Source organism: Neomonachus schauinslandi, chromosome 1 (genome assembly GCF_002201575.2).
Source record: "Neomonachus schauinslandi chromosome 1, ASM220157v2, whole genome shotgun sequence".
NCBI lineage: Eukaryota > Metazoa > Chordata > Mammalia > Carnivora > Phocidae > Neomonachus > Neomonachus schauinslandi.
The window spans coordinates 85164834-85186858 of record NC_058403.1 but is presented as its reverse complement, the minus strand read 5'-3'; the positions used below and the strand labels follow the sequence as shown (position 1 = coordinate 85186858).

The following is a 22025-nucleotide window of genomic DNA, read 5'->3' as shown; positions in this document are numbered from 1 at the left end:
ACTGTTGCCCATATTGTAGTGGCTTACAAAAATTGATTTTTATTTTTATTTTTTTTAAGATTTTATTTTTTGACAGAGAGAGAGACAGCGAGAGAGGAAACACAAGCAGGGGGAGTGGGAGAGGAAGAAGCAGGTTTCCCACTGAGCAGGGAGCCAGACGTGGGGCTCGATCCCAGGACCCTGGGATCATGACCTGAGCTGAAGGCAGACACTTAACGACTGAGCCACCCAGGCCCCCCCCCAAAAATTGATTTTTAAAATATTTGTGTTTTATCGCTTCTCGGCCTTTTGGCTAAGATCAAGTGTAGTATCTGTTCTTATCAGTTTAAAATATTTGTGTTTACATGCCTCCACATTGCTGTTGCTATCACTCATAGAAGTCTCCTGTTCACATCTTAGCTAGGTGGTGCTTGTGCTGAAAATAAGCTCCTCTCTCTCTCATTGCACTTCTGGGAGATCTGTGTCCTTGGCTTGCCAAACAGCTGTTCAGCATTACTTCAAATTTTGCTTTAGTGAAGTAGCCCCTTTATCAGAGATCAAATATTGAAGGATGATAAATCACTATTAAAGTTGGTCAATAATTACTTGCAGTGGAGTTTTTTCACCATTACTATTAAATACTAAATATTCTGTTATTGTCAGAAAATGGAGCAGATGGCAGATTTTGAGCTTAGAATGTTGAGTTGGTCAAAAATGAAAATAATACTCCAAAGCAAAGAGACTTTCTATGAAATATGTCTGGATTCAATTAGGTGAATCTATTGTCTGCTAGTACCGCCAGTCAAAGGTAGCTGTCTTTATTGGACTGGACTAGACTGAACATTTACTATTTTATCATTTGGGATTCTTTTCTCTTTGTGGACACAAACTACCTGTTCTGTACAAGGAAGAGAGAACAACTGGATCTACTGAGAAATCTGTAGCTAACCCAAGTTTCACTTTATAATGGCAGTAGAAGGTTGGTATACAAGACTCATTTTTTCATCATTGTCAAGAAAAACCATAAGGTTAATCAGTAGTGGAATGCAAATAAGTTTTAATGCATCTAGACACTAGAGAGCTACCACCAGAAGGAATAGTACTTGACTAGAAGCCCTGGTAGAAATTAAACTATGTCTTCATTCCATGATATAAGGAAATAAGGTAGCTGTTCATTCTTGATGAATAGAGAAAACAAAAGGGAATAGTGTGAAGCAGGTGTTTTCCAGAAGTTCATCCACCCTAACCCATAGTGGCAGGAAGACTTGGAAGAAGATTGTTGAGGTATTCAAAGACATGGAAAGGCTTACAAAGGCATTTGCACTATACAAGAAAAAACATAAAGAAAAAAGAAAAAGTCATTTGATAAACTTAAGAGAAGTAAGTTCTTATTCCTGGTGGCTTATGGAAACATCTTGCCTTCAGTTTGTTACAGGTCTTTAAAAGAATAGTCAAGTGAGCTGGAAGACACATTGCTACGGTTATCTTTTTCTAGATGTTCTTATTTAAGATGTTTAATCTAGATACTCTTAAGCTTCCCAATGAATTTATCTAGCTAGGACCTGGATGATGTACTTTTTGTCTCTTCTTTCTCTATCATTAGCAGCCAGGAAATAACAATTTTACAAATCAACCAAGTCCAGGATGGTGTTAGCTTCTTTAGGGCAAGAAAGAATGAAGTTTTTTTTGGTGAAGCCCCCAGGCTTTTGAAAGAAAAACAGGGAGAGTTAGTTTTCATATTGATTTTAAGCTGAAAAGTAGATCCCTTTTATACTTTTTTTCTTAACCCATAAATCAAGAAAGAAACAATGTGTGGCTGGCACCATCTGTGCAATACCAAATAATAAATTGCTTTTGTTCCTGAAGTATATGGTACATGAGTGTCATTTGTAAAGGGAAATTACAAAGGACTATGAGCCCCATATTTTAGTTATCATCAGTAATAAGTTTGGTTATAAACTTACTTGTAAAAGGTTAAGCTTTCAGGTCCTTTTCTCTTTATGTTCCCTGGGAACTAAGATGTTTGTTTAGCAGAAAATAGTAACATTTCAAGAACCCCCTCCATATTTTGCATTTCCTTCCTTTCTTGCTGGGCTGGTCTCTTCAATGATCTCATATTGGTTAAATTTTCATGGAGACAACCAGATATATAATTGGGGTTCTATTTTCCCTGTTTTGTTGAAGTATACTTTTGGCCCTTCAAGATGCAGATACAGCTGTAAAATTTAAATACTTTAGGGTTACTTCTCTCTATATATAAAAGAGAATAGTTTGTAATGATTTATAAAGAAAGTGTTTTTTTCTCTCATTAAAAAGTTACTCTCCACATTATACCAAATTTCCTTTAAGTATTGCTTCAGTGAACCAGATAGTATATTACTTAATGTAGGAGATGAGCTGTGTTGTTGGTTTTTAGCCCCCCCAAAAAATCATTCCTGCTTATTTTCAATCAAACCAAATATGATTAAAAGGCATTTATTTAATATGAAGAGAAAATCAGTGGTATGGTCTATGTAATACCCTTTCACTTCTCTCTTTTCCTAACTGGTCATTTTTTTTCAGTCCAAGAACCAAAAATATTTGTTACTATGACTTTGCATTTTTATCTCTAACATTCATTGCATTTTCCCTCTTTTTCTTTAAATAAAAAAATCAATATAATCTCATGTATACATGTAAAGAAGTAGATTTTGCCAATTACGTATAGCATAATTCTAAAATAAGAATTTTTGTATATATTTCTTCTGCTATTTTCTTATGTCTCGTGTTGACTTGTATTTGATTGTTTTTATGTTTTATCATTGAAATATATCAAATGTCCATTTAATGCTTATGCTCTACTGAGAGTGTATAAACTGATTTAAACAGAGACAGGCCTCAGGGGCGCCTGGGTGGCTCAGTCAGGTAAGCATCTGACTTTGGCTCAGGTCATGATCTCAGGGTCCTGGGATCAAGCCCAGTAGGGCTCCACGCTCAGCCAGGAGTCTGCTTTCCCTCTCGTCTGCCCCTTCCCCTGCTCATGTGCTCGCTCTCTCAAATAAATGAATAAAATCTTAAAAAAAAAAAAAAACCAGATAAAGGTTTCATCCTTTAGGAATTTTGCAGTTCAATAAGAAGACAGAAACAAATATAAAGATGAGGACAGAGACATTTGTACAGATTTCAAAGACATAAGTAAAATATTCTGCATCAAAATATTTTTTAATAATTATAAAATAATCCTGAAACACTAAAGTTCTGGCTCCTTTTTGGACCCATGGATCTAGATAGCATGGATCCAATAGATAAGAGAGGGAACCTTTATTGAATTTCCATGCTCCAGGCACTGTATGCTAGGATTTTACATGTATTGTTTCACTTAACTCTTTTCAATCATTATGAGGTAATAACTATTTTTATTCACTTTGTGGAAATAAGGAAACTCTTGGAGAAGTCTAAAGAATTGCAGAGTTCCCGGGGCACCTGAGTGGCTCAGTCGTTAAGCGTCTGCCTTCGGCTCAAGTCATAATCCCAGGGTTCTGGGATCAAGCCCCATATTGGGCTCCCTGCTCCATGGGAAACCTTCTTCTCCGTCTCCCTCTGCCCCTGCTTGTGTTCCCTCTTTCGCTGTGTCTCTCTCTCTGTCAAATAAATAAATAAGATCTTAAAAAAAAAAAAAAAAAAGAATTTCAGAGTTCTCTTGGGGCACCTGCATGGGGCAGTCAGGCGACGGACTCTTGCTTTCGGCTCAGGTTGTGGTCTCAGCGTTGTGAGATCCAGCCCCATGTTGGGCTCCACACTTAGGGCGGAGTTGCTTAGGACTCTTTCTCACTATCCTTATGTCCCTTCCACCCCTCACCCTGCTCTCTCTCAAATAAATAAATAAAATCTTAAAAAAAAAAAAAAAAGAATTGCAGAGTTCTCCATAGGGTCAGTACAGCTGAAGATGATGGAGGAGTGATCTGAACAAAAGCAAAAACACTGGTTAAACCATTTCTGCTCTACCCCTAGAACTAGACTGGGTTCATATATGTTGTTTTCTTTGCTACTAAACACTGAATAATACCATAGTTGAAAAAAAATGTAGAGGTTTCTAAAATGTTTTCAGCTCCGTTGATTATTTGTTCCCGGTATTAAGATGTTAAAGCTCAAGTCACTGGTTAGATTTTCCTTATGGAATCATTAGCTTTGTCCTTTTCTTTGGGCAGAAAGAGGCACCCTTAATTCTGTCCACCTGTCTTATCAATACATGCCATCAGTCACAAGGTGGGCTGGTTAATAAGGAGGAATCAAAGAATTAGAGCAAAAGTATTCTACTACTAGAAAAATAAGGCAAAATATTAATGTATTTTTCATTTGAAGTACTAGTCATTCTTTCAGTCCTATATTTTGAAATCATAACTTACCAAATACTGCCATCTGGATCTAAAAAATCGGGGCACCTGGGTGGCTCAGTCGTTAAGCGTCTGCCTTCGGCTCAGGTCATGATCCCACGGTCCTGGGACCGAGCCCCGCATCAGGAGGCCTGCTTCTCCCTCTTCCACTACCCCTGCTTGTGTTCCCTCTCTTACTATGTCTCTCTCTGTCAAATAAATAAAATCTTTAAAATAAATAAATAAATAAATAAATAAATGGTGTTTCTAGAGTTGCCTAATTTACTATTGACTTTTGACTGCCTGCTGCTTGTTTTATGTGAAAATATGATAATCCTGCCTTGACTCCCTCACAAAGAGAAAAGAAATATTTTCTGGAAAACTCTATGTCACTGTGGAGTCATTTGTCTTATTAAATTGTTTTATATTATGAAATATCTTTTGTTGTATTTTCTACATTGTTTAACTATGTTTGCTTTTCCTCATAATCCTGTTTATATTTCTATCACCTCTATTAATATTTAGTCTCTTTTTGAGCTTAAATTTTAAGAAATTTTATCACACACTAAAATTTGAATTTTTGAAGTTCAAATTGGGGAAATTAGTGACTACATATTTTGAGATTTGGTAAGGTTTCTTTATATCTATATAAAACATAGAATTTAAATTCATTATTTAATAATCTAAGATCAGGTATTTATTAATCTATACTTCATTAGTCACTCTTATGCTTATTTATCCCATTCAGTTCTGCTAGTCACACTGGATTCTTTTTTTTTTTTTTAATTTTATTTATTTGACATAGAGACAGAGAGAGAGAGGGAACACAAGCAGGGGGAGTAGGAGAGGGAGAAGCAGGCTTCCTGCTGAGCAGGGAGCCCGATGCGGAGCTCAATCCCAGGACCCTGGGATCATGACCTGAGCTGAAGGCAGACGCTTAACCGTCTGAGCCACCCAGGCGCCCCCACAATGGATTCTTTTAACCCACCTTAATAAAGTCCTTGTTCACGAATTTATTGATAATCAAAAGTCCACAGGAGCACCTGGGTGGCTTAGTCAGTTAAGCGTCTGCCTTCGACTCAGGTCATGATCTCAAGGTCCTGGGATCAGCCCTGCGTTGCACTCCCTGCTCAGCCAGGAGTCTGCTTCTCCCTCTCCCTCTGCCCCCCCCCCCCGCCCACTCAGGTGCGCGCTCTAAATAAATAAATAAATAAATAAAGTCTTTTAAAAAAAGTCTACATTGGCATAGGCATTACTGACTTAGACCTTGTTTGTCATTTTTTTAAAAATTCAGTAGCACAGACCCTTCCTAAGCTCATCTATGGACCTCATATTTGGGAACCCTTGTTTTAAATAAATCATTAAATCTCTGAAATGTATTTTTAAATCTCTGAAGTGTATTTCACAGCACTGTGAATTTAATAGTGAAAATAAATTATATCCCCTTCTAAAGGAATTTTAATTTTCTACATACCAGTCATGAGAACTTGATTTTCCACCCTGAAGTTGTTAAGGTCTCTCTCTGAATAACTAAGAGAATGAGTTAAATCTGTTTTCTCATGGTTAGCTTGTAAAGGTCGGTGAAGGACAGCATTTTGAAAGAAGTGGATAAAATGCATCCTTCCAGCACTAGTGTATATTACAGCTGTCCCTTTGGACTCACTCCAACAACAGCTCAGTGACTCTTGGAGGAAGAGAATTTTAGAGGCCCTAACTGGGGCTCATGAAAAATTGTACCGAAAAACACTTGCTTCCCATGCATTTCCACTGCAGTGAAATTTGTTTAAAATTATGCTTCTTATCCTTCAAACCCAGTTAGTCTCTCAGTGCTTTTGATTTCCCTTTATAAGCTGTCTTCGTCCATCTCTTTCTTCTATTACTATTGCTACTACTCTTTGTTTCAGGCCCTGGAACTTTCCCTGGGATAACTTTACAATTTAGATTTCCTACTTCTTATGCTGTAGGACTGTAGTGACCCCAAAAAGATCCTATCCGGAAAAAGTTCATAGTCTAGTAGGAAGTCAAATATGGAAATAGATAATTTTAACAAGAATGTATTAAGGTACAATCAAAGACATATATGTTAAGAGGCAACATTAAGAAAGAGTAATTAACTGGAAATATTTAAAATAGCTTTTAAAGAAAGTAACCAGATCATAGAATTATTAATCCAGATTTTTATCATGTTATTTCTTCAGCAAGTATAGAGGCAAATTTTTTATTTTGTTCTAAATCAGAATAAAGTAAGGATTCATTTGGTAATTTAAAAAAACAGGAAAGTATATTTTCTAGTTAATGAGCAAATAAAAAGGTGCAGCTGATTAGCAACAAAACTACATGTTAATGTTTTCCCGTTGACCTCTCTGAGAATGAGGGTGGAAAATACCTTGTCAACATATATCTAAATATACTCCTTTAGTAATGTGTCCATTAACTCAAATAACATTGGTTGAATGTATCAGTTAAATAAGAAATAAGTATTTGTAAAACTTTTGTTCATTCAGTAAATACTTACGAAGTTTCTATATTTGTGGAACACAGATACCTAGAAAACACAGGCTGCTTATTTTAACAGATTAAGGCTGTCTGAGGTGAGTAAGCTGCCAGTGGAGTCAGTATAGATATCCCCCCTAAATTTCCAGGTGTACACTTCAAAATAGCTTTCTTATTTTAATGACTTTGTGATGCAGATGTAATATTGATTACTTTAAAAACAAATAACTTTTAAATATAATACACTTTTGAAATTGAAACCTGAATTAAAATATCTAAAATATACATTATATTTTAAAGTAATCAAGTTAGAAAAGGTTTCTGCAGTCTTAGGATGTATTTATAGAGACTCATAATTCATAGGTACATACTAGATTTTGGTTGCTGCATTTTGAGATGAATATTAATGAGCAGAAGAACACTTTAAGTGATGGCAAAGATGATGGTAAACTATCTCTTGAATTATGGTTAAAGGAATTGGGGGTAAAAAGACCCAGAGAAAATTCTAATAGCTGACAAGCATGTGAAGAGATAGAAAAGGCAGAAATGATGGAATGAAGAAGTTTAGAAATAATGTTTTGGGATAACTTTAGAAGTGCTCCACAAAAACTTCTATTTCAGATAGTGATCTCCCAACACTGAAAATATTCATTATAGTGACTTCTGAGATACTTTCCTATTTCAGGATTTTAACTTCACTGGCTTAAAATTAATGCTTCCTCTCCACCTCAGCCCTGAAGGACTTCGAGTGAAAGTGTAGGATTGTGGTCCGAAAGGCAGGGTTAGGGATGATTTATTAAGTGATGTCCATTTAGAAAATTTTCCAGTGAGGGCACCTCGGTGGCTTAGTTATTAAGCATCCGACTCTTGATTTCAGCTCAGATCATGATCTCAGGGTCCTGAGATTGAGCCCCACATTGGGCTCCGTGCTCAGCAGGGAATCTGCTTGAGACTCTCTCCGTCTCCCTGTCTCTCCCCTCACGCACATGCTCTTTCTCTCTCAAATAAATAAATAAATCTTAAAAAAAGAAAGAAAATTCTCAGGTTGATTTATTGGGTAATTCTGATACCTTATCAGAGGCCAGCAAACTTTTTCTGTAAAGGACCAGATATTAAATGTTTTAAGCCCCACGTCTCTATAGCATCTGTTCAACTCTGTTGTTGTAGTGGGAAAGCATCGTTGACAATATATGAACACAATTTATTGGTGGGATTCCCATTTAAATTTATTTAACAAAAGCAGGTGGTGAGCTGGATTTGGCATGTGGGCAAGGAAAGGCTTTGAATTTAGGAGTTAAAAAACAAATTGTCAAAATGTCATTGTCTTCTTGGGCTGAAAGAGCACACATTAGATGTTTAAATTAAATTGTCCAGTGAATTAAGAAACCCTCAACTTACAGAAGTCAAGTGACAGTGGCGAGTCTGAGACTGTTTTCTACTGTTCATTTCTGCTGCTTATTTTGTGCTTAAAGTTGTCTTTACTCCAGCTGAGCAATACCATTGCCCTCACTTGGACTGCTAATGCAGATCCAGCCCATACCAAGAAACGAATGGGGGTTCAAGCCTTCTAAGCACTAAAGACTTTCAGTGTCTCCTGCCCAAACACAGTTTTTAACAGTAATGTTAACACCAGAACAAGGAAGTAAACAAAATCTCTGACCAGCAAGGTATCTGTTACATATGTTGTGCTCCTAAGTTCAGTCACCATTTGGTCTGTTGGTCTCTAGTCTAGAGATTATTATAAAATGGTAGTCAGTGTTGATGCTTATAGAAATGAGTAACTGAAGAAGAGGAGGCTACTATCACAGGCAGGGGGCCACAGCTGAAAAGTGACCATTGACTACTGGAAAACAAGGAGATGGGGGGGGCCATTTTAAAAAGCATGATCTCTAACCTGGGGTCACTGGGGATAGGGCCAAAAATACACTCAGACTCTTCAATAATACTGAAGTGCTTTCCTGTATTGTGTTTCAGAGTAGCAAAGTAATTGGTTTTATAATGAGGACTGTAATTCGTCAAGAAAAGGGGAAATTGTGAATTATATATACTTTTTAAGAAAGCAGGAACACCCCAATTGAAATAGCTTATCATTAGATATATAAAAAGTTAGGATAAGTAAAACCGATTTATTTCCTAAGAGTCCTGAATAATTGTGATTTTTCAGTATATGAATATTTAGTCCTGGCATTCTGAACTCAAAAGGCCAGCAGTGTCAAGGCCAGGGTCCCGTGCAGAGCCCCTTGTCCCAGAAAATGAGGCACAGCCAGAAAGGGGCCTGCCCCTCATGGGTCACTGAGTACACGTTCATGGGGAACCTGGTGCTAACCAATTGGCAGACCCTGTTTCTGGGTCTGGGTTTCCCACATAGCAGGGGAATATAGCTTGCTGCAGTCTATGGAAAATCAGCTCTCAACACAAGGGTTTGTAAAAAGAAAAGAAAAGAAAAAAACAATAGAGTAGTTCCTTACTCTTAAAGTATTTTATTTTTAGTAAATACATGTTTGTGACTTCAAACTGCCAAATTGCAGAGATTCTTATTTTAAATATTAACTTTATGGTGATTTCTCCCCCTCTGTTGCTTTTCAAATAAGTTCCTTTGTAAATAGATTATGCACTTACATTTGGGTAATTCCACCTTCTTTATCAGCATTTAATTTCTTCTATAGTGTAAAGGCCCTTTTATTTAAAATGTTACATGTATATATGCTGATTTCTTAACTTTAGGGATTTTTTCCCCCCAAAATAGAGGAATTGAGAAGATACCATTTTTACACCTAGGTTTAATGCTTATTTGATTATATCCTGTATTTGAAGAGAAATAGTTTTTATTATGAAATTTAAAATCATGAAAAAAATGTCATGTCATTCTTTCGCTCAAAATACTTTAGAAGACTCCCTTTACTTACAGCATACTACATAAAATTCAAACTCCTTAACAAGGAGTCTGCCCACCTTTCTGGCCCCTGCCTACTTCTCCCCTCTCCCTCCTTGCCACACACCCTACCTATTCCCATGCACTTCAGACTCAAGTAATAAAAAACAACTTGTATTGCTGGTAACAGGCTGCATTCTCTCATGGTCTGTGACTGCACACATACTCTTGTGGCAATCTAAAACACTTTCCTCATCTAGCTCCCCCATGTCCAAGCTACCCCTTACCTTCCCTGCAAGATCCCTACTAATCTATAATATTCTACTTAAATTTTACTTCTCTGATGCCTTCCCTAACCTCCTCAAGCAGTTGGAGATTTCCTGAGACTTTACTAAAGTTCATATTCTGTCCTACAATTTTCCATTGTCAAAGTTGTTCTTGGCTTTCATTCCCCAATGAACTATGAGTCCCTCAACAACCGAAGAGAAAGCATTTTATTTACCTTAGTTTTCATAGCATATTTAGCTCAGAGCCCAGCACAAGTAGATATTTCTCCAAAAAAAGGTGGAGGGGGTTAGCAAGGGATTCCTTACTTAAACTGTAGATAGCTGTACCATTTAAGTAGGAATATTAGGAGTCCAGGGAACTAGAGGCAGCTGTGAGCCTTGCATTACCAGTGCTACCTTCAAAGTTCAGCTTTTAAAACTAGCACTCCTTTATAAGACTCCTTATTTACTTGCCTCCCTCTGTAAAAGAACTCAAACCTCTTTTTCCCATCCCTATCTGGTGCCAGCCCTGGATAATTCATAATAGCTTGAAAAGGTAGTGTGGGTGTACTTTACAGGTTTATTAATATTTAACATTTACTGAATGCTTACTGTATGCCAATCTCTTTGCTTACATGTTTTTCATATATTACCTCATCTAATACAGCAATCTGATGAATTTTCTGCCATTATCCCAACTTAACAAAATGGGATGGGGAGAATGAAGTTCAGTGAGATGAATTAAACTGCTCAAGGCAGCTATTTACTAAGGCAGTGAGAATTTGAATCCAGTGTAACTTTAGAGCCCATTTTCTTATTCACCACCAATGAGTATTACCTGGCCATAACTGAAGCCCAAAGAGCAGCATGGTTACAGTGTGCACTTTGAAATCATCTAGCCCTGGATTCAAAATCCGTTATCTAACATTTACTGGTGGCAAATAACTTCACTTTTCTGACCTTCAGTTTCCTCATATGTAAAATGGTAAATCCTATCCTGAAAGGGTTATTGCCACCTGAGTGCATGATATATACTGACTAGCAATGTTAGTTCCATTCCCCTCTTCTACGCTTCTGTTCATGTGAGCTCTGAGGTAATGGTTTGTACAGAGTAGGGCCTGACATAAGAAGACAAATAAGAAAGTTAGCATCCTCTCTCTTCTATTTAGTACGACCACAGTGTCAACCAGTGCCTGCCTTCCAGGATCTCCCAAGTGTTTTATGGCTATGATCACATTTATTCTCTTAATGAGAACGTGTGTCTTGAGTATTTAATAATTGTTAACTGACCATAAATATACTATAGTAGGATAAAGATTAGAACCAGTGATCTCTCTACTATACTAGACTTCTCTTTTGCTAATTCTTAGGGGACATATGAGACTCTGAGATGTTATTTATTATATAGTTGCCCCTATGACTCCATAACATGGACCTGTTAGCGCCATTCAACAAAGAAAACTATAAACACAGCTGCTGTTTTGGTGTGGCTTGTGGTTTGGTTTTGTTTTTATTTGAACTTTTTTATGCAGTCAGATCATCATTTAAAAGTAGTCATTTGGCATTTCCCTTGCATTCTTCAAATTTTTGTATGTTTTAAAAAGCTTAGCTTAAGTCACTTCTATAATTATGCACACAGATTGATCCATCTGGTCTTTTTACTAACCAATGAATTTTCATTTAGAAGTGTAGGAAATAGAATAATTATATTTTAAATCCTATAACTTCAGTGGGTCTCTTATAAATTTGAAGAAAGATTTTCAACTATTAAAAATTGTTTTACATTCTCTGTTGTCTTCCAACTGACTTCTATATTTCTAGAGATGGGGGAGGGCTTGAAATTTTTGCTATTTCTATTTTTCCCCTCCTTCATGTGTTAGAACTCTGAAGCATACTATAAGTACTTGTTTGCAAGTAAGATAGCAAAAATGTCTGCTCAAAGTAGACCCTATTGCCCTGTCTAGCTCACACTGGCTGTAAAGTGAAAGATGGATCGTAGGGGGCAAACCTAGATCCAGGGAGACCATTTAGGCTTTAGCAGTGGTCCAGACAAGAAATAGTAGTGGTCTGACCCAAGGTACTAAGAGTGGTAGTGGAGTAAACAGATTCGGGAGATAGAATTAACAAAGTTCTTTGATGGATTAGATGTTGATGGGTATGACATACAGGAGTCAGAGAAGATAGGTTTCTGGATTTAATTACCTGTGAATTTAATTATCCTATACCCAACAAACCCATAATCTTCACACTCTTGACTTTGCCTTGTAAGGGCAAGGGCCATGCCTGTCTTCTTCATTATCATATTCCCAGGACCTAACATGGTCCTATGGAAAAGCCCCAGTACATTTTTTTTTTAGCTCCAGTACATTTTTAGTGAATAAAAAAAGTGTCATTTATGACTATTGTCCACAGTGCCCGATAGAATAATCAAATATAGTAAGTTATCTGGGCCCTGTTGATTCATTTCTCTAGGTTAACTTTCATTTCTTTTTTATAATGTCTCTCACCTTACCTTTTTTTATGCCTTTACAGTGTAGCTTGCTGAATAAAAGAAAATATAAATATAAATAGCAAAAAATAAACCTGTGCCTTTGTGGATTTTGCAGTATCTTCTAAAGAATCCTGGAGATTATTGACATCTTTAAAAATGAGGGCTTCGGGTGCCTGGGTGGCTCAGTTGGTTAAGCGACTGCCTTCAGCTCAGGTCATGATCCTGGAGTCCCGGGATCGAGTCCCGCATCGGGCTCCCTGCTCAGCGAGGAGCCTGCTTCTCCCTCTGACCCTCCCCCCTCTCATGTACTCTCTCTCATTCTCGCTCTCTCAGATAAATAAATAAATAAATAAATGGCTTCAAATCATAATACTACTTTGTATTTTAAAAAATATTACAAGTACTTAACACTTGGAATATTTTACTAACAAAGAGAGTCAGTGGGTCTCATTTGTGTGTAGATCATTTCAATCAGAATTATTAGGGTTGGGTTATTTGATAAAGTAGATGGATCATTCAAATTCGTCATCATATTTCAAGGATGTATTGATGACACTTTATATTATAGTGAATATATACGTAAATTATACTTTAGAAGCAGAATGGTCTAAGATGTCATGTAGACAATAATCAATACAAAGATTAATTTAAGAAAAAGACCAAGCCATGTAACTTCTCATTACCACAGGGTAGTGGTAGGGAGTGAAAAGGAAGATTTGACTTCTCTCACCTTTACTCACCTTTAAAATGAGAGCGATGGACCCATGATCTAAAAGATCCTTTCCAGTCCAGGTGTTTTTTCTAATTCCTGCTTTGGAATCAATTCTTTCAGCCTAATTTGGAGCAAGAGTCTCCATCAAAATATTTAAGATAAATTATTAATACCCTAATCAATTCAAACTACAGAAAATGAGTTTTTACATTTAGTAATGCCATAAATATATTCTTCTGTAGTTTTTCTTTTAACATATTTTTTTTCCCCTTTGGTTTAGATTTCTGCTTTGGGACAGCCACACATCTAATTCCTTAAAATAGTTTTATATGTAAAACTTGTAAAGGATCAGAACAATGCCTCCAAGACCATCATCAGGTGAACTGTGGGGCATCCACTTGATGCCCCCAAGAATCCTAGTTGAATGTTTACTACCAAATGGAATGATAGTGACGTTAGAATGCCTCCGTGAGGCTACATTAATAACTATAAAGCATGAATTATTTAAAGAAGCAAGAAAGTACCCTCTCCATCAACTTCTTCAAGATGAATCTTCTTACATTTTCGTAAGTGTTACTCAAGAAGCAGAAAGGGAAGAATTTTTTGATGAAACAAGACGACTTTGTGACCTTCGGCTTTTTCAACCCTTTTTAAAAGTAATTGAGCCAGTAGGCAACCGAGAAGAAAAGATCCTCAATCGAGAAATTGGTATGACTCAGTTTTTGACTAAATGGCATTGTTGTTCTAAAAGCAAATAACCATGAAACTTAACTATTTTCTCATTACTAAAATATTTCTGTCTGAATCAGTTAACTACCTTTGTAACCTTAAATAAATAGATTTTGAAATAAAAACCATTACAAATTGAAAGTATTTTTTGACTACCTGGCTAAGGAACTATTTTTAACACTTTGGTAGTATCCTATAAATTTTTCTTTAAGAAATATCATTTGTAGGGTTGACTTAGATTTGTTATATCCCAGTTTTGTTTTGTTACTCTTTAAAAAAAAAATTACATGGATGTTTTCTGCCTTTCCTCCAAGTTGCTGAATATATTATATATTATATGTTAAAAATATTTGAGTCTTTGTCAACTCTTACTTTATGTATTCATCAAAATTTCTTTAAACACAGAGACACTTCTTTATTGTGAACTTCCAAATGTGTCAGGTTCCCCATTTGTAAGAGACATGTTCATACTATATGTTTAATAGAATGTTATATTCTTTATATAATTTTTTTAAGGTTTTGCTATTGGCATGCCAGTGTGTGAATTTGATATGGTTAAAGATCCGGAAGTACAGGACTTCCGACGAAATATTCTGAATGTTTGTAAAGAAGCTGTGGATCTTCGGGATCTTAACTCACCTCATAGTAGAGCAATGTATGTCTATCCTCCAAATGTAGAATCTTCACCAGAACTGCCAAAGCACATATATAATAAATTAGATAAAGGTAAGAAAATTGTCAATCTACCATAATTGGTTACTGTAGTAAAAATTTCTCTCCTTTATCCCAGCTACATGATAAGCTTCTGGAAGACAGGAACTGCTTATACTGACAAGATATAGCTGAGTGCCAAATATATATGCATGTAATAAATTATTGATTGAATGAATTATGCACATACAGTGCTGATCCCGGTGAATTGTGTATCTTAAAATAAAACTAAAGAACTTTGAGTTTGAAATTCATTATTATACAGTTATAGCTGATTATCTTTTTACAAATAAAAAAAGTATGAATAGAAATACTTTATGAAATTTTGGGAAAACTTTGCACATTTTTGTTATATATATACGAAGAAAAATAAATTTCTTAGTAAATGGAATAATTAAATCTTATCATGAGTGATAATATATAGAATGACTTTTGACACTTACTGTATCAATTTCTAGAATTAAGTGAACATGGAAATTTATACACTCTGTTGTTTAGCAAATGAAAATATCATTGTATCAGATGAGTATCTGTATTTTTCAACATAACAAAGTGAAGGTTTCAATTTAAAGTTTTAGAGTAAGTTAGCTTTCACACACTCTTAAATTTAAAATTCTGTTGGTAGAATAGGTTAAGACATCTTGTTACTATTTCACTCATATTATTCACACTAGTTTAATGCAGTATAACATAAAATCTTCATTTGAAATTCTTTTCTACTCTAGCATACCTTTTAAAATGAAAGTCTCTTTTCATTTTCGGCCAACATTCTTTATGAAAATTTCCCTACAGGAAAGTTGAAAGAATTGTACTGTGAACACCTGGACCACTCTACCATAGTTTTAATCTTTCCATTTTCATCATCTTCACCCCTCCTCCCAGCTTAATTGATCTTAAAAGGAAAACATTTAAAAGCTCATATTCTTTCCCTTCTTCCACCATCTTTTCTCTCCTTCTGATTCAGCATTTTCATTAAGTCTCCATGATTCTTTCCCATAGTTACCAAAAACTCTTCTACTTTAGGTACTGTTGAACCTTTGATACCATCATGAGTCACTCTTCACAGGAGTTGTACTCATGAAGTATGTGATGCAGTTTAGAATGGAAATCAGCTTGGCCTCAGGTATTGTGACTCTCGTCACAGTTTTGCGTGCTTGCCATAAAACACGAGATTTGGGCATGGCCTGGCAGCCCTATCATATTTGAAGATTTGTGGTTTCTACATGATATTTACCTGTATTTAATTAGTTTGATTATAAGTCATTTCTGATTACGGTTAGAATAATGGTAGTACATACTTTTTGAAATTTGTCTCTTGAAAAATGAAATATATATGGTGATTGCATCTAATAATGTTTTCCTATTATAGGGCAAATAATAGTGGTGATTTGGGTAATAGTTTCTCCAAATAATGACAAGCAGAAGTATACTCTGAAAATCAACCATGACTGTGTGCCAGAACAAGTAATTGCTGAAGCAATCAGGAAAAAAACTAGAAGCATGTTGCTATCATCTGAACAACTAAAACTCTGTGTTTTAGAATATCAGGGCAAGTATATTTTAAAAGTGTGTGGATGTGATGAATACTTCCTTGAAAAATATCCTCTAAGTCAGTATAAGGTGAGTAACAAGCTTCAAAAATATTAATAGGAAATGTAAAAGTTGGGGACAAGTATCTGTATTTTTAGGACATAACTTTTTGAAAATTCAGTGATTAATATTAGTGGATAGCTTCATAAGTTTTATTTTTAATACTCTGTTTGGGGCACCTAGGTGGTTAAGCATCTGCCTTCGGCTCAGATCATCATCTCAGGGTCCTGGGATCAAGCCCTGCATAGGGCTCCTTGCTCAGTGGGGAGCCTGCTTCTCCCTCTCCTTCTGCTTGTGCTCTCCCTCTCCTGCTCTCTCTCAAATAAATAAATTTTTTAAAGTTTAAAAAAATATATACTATATTTAATTTGAGAGATTCATGATGAATTGAATTTGAGAGAACAGATGCTTTTTTTCCTTTAGATTTTATATATTTAATATTTGGGGCCTGACCATAGATATATGGATAAGCTGATTAACACTGTTCAGATATAAACAGTGTTTTCATAATGAGTATCCTCTGGTCGTTGTTTTTAATTCCTTTGTTCCTTTTTTTTTTTGCTTACATGTTTGTTGCTTTTAAAATGAAACACCTTATAAGAAATGGCTTTTTCCCTCCCCTCTTAATCTTTTACAGTACATAAGAAGCTGTATAATGCTTGGGAGGATGCCCAATTTGATGCTGATGGCTAAAGAAAGCCTTTACTCCCAACTGCCAATGGACTGTTTCACAATGCCTTCATATTCCAGACGCATCTCCACAGCTACACCATATATGAATGGAGAAACATCTACAAAATCCCTTTGGGTTATAAATAGTGCACTCAGAATAAAAATCCTTTGTGCGACCTATGTGAATGTAAATATTCGAGACATTGACAAGGTAAAGTCAAGTGTTGACGCTTATTTATATAAATTATTTTACATTGACTTTTTTATTGAACTATGTATAATAATCTGTTGACCTGCACTGTTTTCAGATAGCTAGAAAACCACTCCTCTCCCTAGATGTTGCACGGCTTACAGTTCTTTGTCTGTAATGCTAATATCCATAATTCTAATATTCTCATAATTCTAATTTCCATATATCTAAGTTCTTAAAACCATGAGTTTTACAGAATTCATGTGGCAGCAAAACCTGACCTAACCTGAAGCGGGAATTTTTATAGTCTCTATATATCCCATTTAGTGTAAATATGCATGTGTTTTGTTGCAGAAATATTAATGTCTTTATGGGGTGCTGTTCCAGCAGCTAAGAATATGAAGTAGTATTTAGTATATGTACCAATTTATCTTTCTAAAATATGAAAAACTCTGAATTACATACCTGGCCTGAAGGGATTGTGAGTCTATATTGATTTTTTTATAGTGTGATGTCCCCCTAAAGGCAGCAACACATTTTGTTTGGTGAAGAATCTGCATCAGTATTAACTTATTATATATGTGAAGGAAGAACAGAAAAGCTACATCTGAACAGAAACTTTTAACGGATTCTGTCATTCATATCAGTTACATTATTTTAATATTGTTTAATATTGGTTCTGTAGTGTGTGTGTGTGTGTGTGTGTATTTGTTATGTCTTTATACACACAAACTTTTTTTTTCTTTTTTAAGATCTATGTTCGAACAGGTATCTATCATGGAGGAGAACCCTTATGCGATAATGTGAACACTCAAAGAGTACCTTGTTCCAATCCCAGGTAAGGAAGTGTATGGATTTATATTTCCAAAAGCCATGTTAGTATTTAGCAATGTAATCAATAAAAGTATTAAATTTTGTTTGCATCCTTAGTTTTATACAAGTAATTTAAATTACCAAACATTTACATATAGACCCTAAGGACTTTCAGGCAAATGAGTATCTATCACAGGATCATTTTGTTAATTCTTTGTAAAATTTTATCCGAAGGGTTTTTCTGATTCTCTCTTTCCATTATATCAAGTAGAGAACAGAATATAGTTGCATTTTGTGCTGATGATTCCCCACATTAGATCCATTAACCTAGTATTTTATTCTTACCTCCATTTACACTTACATTAAGGAATGAGAGTTGGCAAACAACTTCAGAGCCAGACTATGAGGCACTCCCATCACTCACAAGAGTAGATCTTTATGACATTCAAATAAAGAGTCTTTGGGAAAAAATCAGTTTCTGAGAGGGAGTTTGGGGGAACATTTTAAATTATTACTGCCTAGAAATACAGTGAGGAAGAAAAAGGTAATATAATCCAACAGTTTGCCATCCTGCTATTTCTTTGGCTCTTTATAGAATCATTTGGGAATTAAGAATTTACCCTGAACATTATAGAAATATTTTAAGAGCACTCGAATTGTTACTAAAAATTAAAGATGGATTTTGTAGACTAGCAATAGAGACAACTAGTAAAACGTCCAGAAGTAAATTTTATAATGAATTTAGACTGAGTTCTGGAAGAGTCAAGAAAAAGTTCTGGTCTTGTAATTAAGTTGCTAGATATGGCCACCATTCTAGAGCCTAGGTGAAGTTCAAAGAGGTGATAGCCTTCTCTACCAGGAGTAAAATAGTAAACAGTAAAATAGTTCTTTACCCTATCTGAACTATTGTCAGTCAGAAGGTACATTATTTAAATTAGAAGTTACACTGTGAAACAAACAACTTCAGGATCTTTTAAAATTTTTGTTGTAACAGGAAAAGTTTATTTCCCACCCATACTGCATGTCTATCACAGATTGGGTGGGGTGTTTGTGTGAGAAACAGAAAAACAATATTTGAGGAAATACTGGACAAAAATTTGCCAAATTTGTTGAAAACTATAAACATTCTAAGGAGTTCAACAAGTCCCAACAAAAGACCCCAAAATAATTTTGGGTAGATATATCCTAGTTGTTTCAAGTACCAAAAGTAAACTAGTTTTATAAAAGCAAAATGTAAATTTGTTTAATAATATAAGATTAAAAGCTCAAAATTTTAGTAAATTAGCTATTTAGAGAAGACTTAAATTTGATTATCTTCAAGAATTCTCTAGTTTAGAACTACAGGCCAGTATCTCTGATGAACATGACGCAAAAATTCTCAACAAAATATTAGCAAACCAAATCCAGCCATACATTAAAAAAATCATTCACCACAATGAAGTGGGATTTATTCCTGGGATGCAAGGGTGGCAGTAGTTGTAAATCAGTCAACATGATATCCTACATCAATAAGGGAAAGAATAAAACCATATGATCATTTCAATAGGTGCAGAAAAATCATTTGACAAAGTACAACATCCATTCATGATAAAAACTCTCAACATAATAAAGACCATCTATGAAAAACCCACAGCTAACATCATATTCAATGGTGAAAAATTGGAGTCTTTCCCCTTAAGATCAGGAACAGGACAGGGATGTCCACTCTCACCACTTTTATTCAACATAGTAGTGGAAGTCCTAGCCACAGCAATCAGACAAGAAAAAGGAATAAAAGCATCCAAATTGGTAAGGAAGAAGTAAAAATTCCACTATTTGCAGATGACATGATACTCTATTAGAAAATCCTAAAGACTCTCTGAAACAAATAATACATTATATGTTAAAAAAAAAAAAAAAAGGAAAGATAGTAGGAAGGGAAAAATGAAGGTGGGGAATCGGAGGGGGAGACGAACCATGAGACTATGGACTCTGAGAAACAAACTGAGGGTTCTAGAGGGGAGAGGGTGGAGGGATGGGTTAGCCTGGTGATGGGTATTAAAGAGGGCACGTATTGAATGGAGCACTGGGTGTTATATGCAAACAATGAATCATGGAACACTACATAAAAAACTAATGATGTAATGTATGGTGATTAACATAATATAATAAAATAAAATAAAAAGAAAATCCTAAAGACTCAATGTTGAAAAAGAAAAACAAAGCTGGAAGCATCACAATTCCAGACCTCAAGCTGTAACATCAAGACAGTATGGTACTGGCACAAAAACAGGCACATAGATCAGTGGAACAGAATAGAGAACCTAGAAATGGACCCTCAACTCTATGGTCATCTAATCTTCAACAAAACAAGAAAGAATAGACAGTCTCTGCAATAAACAGTTTTGGGAAAATTGGACAGCCACATGCAGAAGAATGAAACTGGACCACTTTTTTTACACCATACACAAAAATAAACTAAAAATGGATGAAGGACCTAAATGTGAGACAGGAATCCATCAAAATCCTAGAAGAGAACACAGGCAGCAACTTCTTGCTAGACATGTTTTCAAAGGCAAGGGAAACAGAAGCAAAAGTGAACTATTGGGACTACATCAAAATAAAAAACTTCTGTATGGAAAAGGAAACAACAAAACTAAAAGACAGCCTACTGAATGACAACAAATGACATACCCAATAAAGGGTTAGTATCCAAAATATATAAAGAACTTAAAAAACTCAACACCCCAAAACCAAATAACCCAATTAAAACATGGGCAGAAGACATGAACAGACATATCCAAAGAAGTCAGACATCCAGATGGCCAATAGACACATGAAAAGATGCTCAACATCGGGGCGGAGCAAGATGGTGGAGGAGTAGGAGACCTGGATTTCGTTTGGTCTCAGGAATTCAGCTGGATAGGGATCAAACCATTCTGAATACCTACAAACTCAACAGGAGATCGAAGAAAAGAATAGCAACAACTCTCTGAACAGAAAAGCGACCACTTTCTGGAAGGTAGGACGTGCAGAGAAGTGAATCTGAGGTGATATTCGGGAGGATAGATGGCGGGGGAGGGGGCCTCCGTCACCGGCCCTTCTGGCAAGTGATAGAGCCGCAGAGCACAAAGTCGGAACTTTTAGAAGTCGGCTCCGCTGAGGGACATCGCTCCAGTGGTTAAGCGGGGGGTGGAACCCTCGCGGGACAGTGTGGTCTCAGGACCCTCGGGGTCACAGGAAGACCGGGGGTGCCTGAGTGTGGCAGAGCTCCCAGGGATCGAAGCGGGAAAGCTGGCTGCAGAGACGGAGCCGAGGAGCGGGCTCTCAGCTCGGGGTTGCCATAAACCGTGATCCAGGGCACAGTTGGGCCACTCCTCCTCCAGCAGGGACCCAACAAGCGGCAGATCCGGGGAGACTCCCCTTCCTCCCCGGGAGGAGCAGCGCGGGAGTGCACTGCAGGGATCTGTTGAGTTTCGAGACTCCACATGGGGTCGGGTGCCAGAGATAGAGACGCTCGGTCACAGGCTGGGTGAGCATGGAGTGTGGCTGGAGACCGGGAAGACGGGAGTGACTTACTGCTTTTCTCTGGGGGCTCACTGAGGAGCGGGGCCCCAAGTTTTCGGCTCCTCCGGGGTGGAGATAGGGAGGCCGCCATTTTCACTCTCTGCCTCCAAAGCTGTACGGAAAGCTTGCAGGGAACAAAAGCTCCCCTGAGCAAACCCGAGCAGATGACTTAGCCCGGACCCGGCAAGGGCGGGGCAATTCCGCCTCTGGTGAAGACATTTGGGAACCACGGCAACAAGCCCCTCCCCCAGAAGATCAGCAAGAACAGCCAGCCAAGACCCAAGTTTACCCATCAATGAGAACGGCAGAACTCCAGCGCTAGGGGAATAATGCACATAGAATCCATGGCATTTTTACCATGATTCTTTCGTCTTTCCAAGTTAATTTTTTTTTAACAGTCTTTTTTTTTTTTTTTGAATTTTTCTTTTTCCCTTTTTCAACCAACATCTTATCAATCCCTTTTTTAAAAAACATTTTTATTTTTCATTTTTAGAGTCCTATTCTGTCCCTTCACAGTAGTTACCCGTATTTTTGGCATATATATATATATAAGTTGTTCTCTCTTTAAAATTTTGAGATAGTTTTTTCTAACAGATCAAAATATACCCT

The 22025-nt window shown here is 36.4% G+C and overlaps 1 protein-coding gene and 1 non-coding gene across 2 annotated transcripts in view; both read left to right on the top strand.

Moving 5' to 3' along the window:
• The first annotated feature begins 272 nt into the window (after positions 1 to 272).
• On the top strand, positions 273 to 468 carry LOC123323269. The gene has a single exon (XR_006539311.1). It is a non-coding gene; the product is annotated as a U2 spliceosomal RNA (small nuclear RNA).
• A 12977-nt stretch (positions 469 to 13445) lies between these two features.
• The window catches only part of PIK3CA (phosphatidylinositol-4,5-bisphosphate 3-kinase catalytic subunit alpha), a 38216-nt gene continuing 29636 nt past the window's right edge, over positions 13446 to 22025 (top strand). The window contains exons 1-5 of the mRNA XM_021692341.2: positions 13446 to 13873; positions 14411 to 14620; positions 15975 to 16225; positions 16833 to 17078; positions 17810 to 17895. Of these exons, the coding sequence (XP_021548016.1) occupies positions 13522 to 13873; positions 14411 to 14620; positions 15975 to 16225; positions 16833 to 17078; positions 17810 to 17895 (1145 nt within the window). The 5' untranslated portion in view covers positions 13446 to 13521. The remainder of the gene's footprint in view (positions 13874 to 14410; positions 14621 to 15974; positions 16226 to 16832; positions 17079 to 17809; positions 17896 to 22025) is intronic.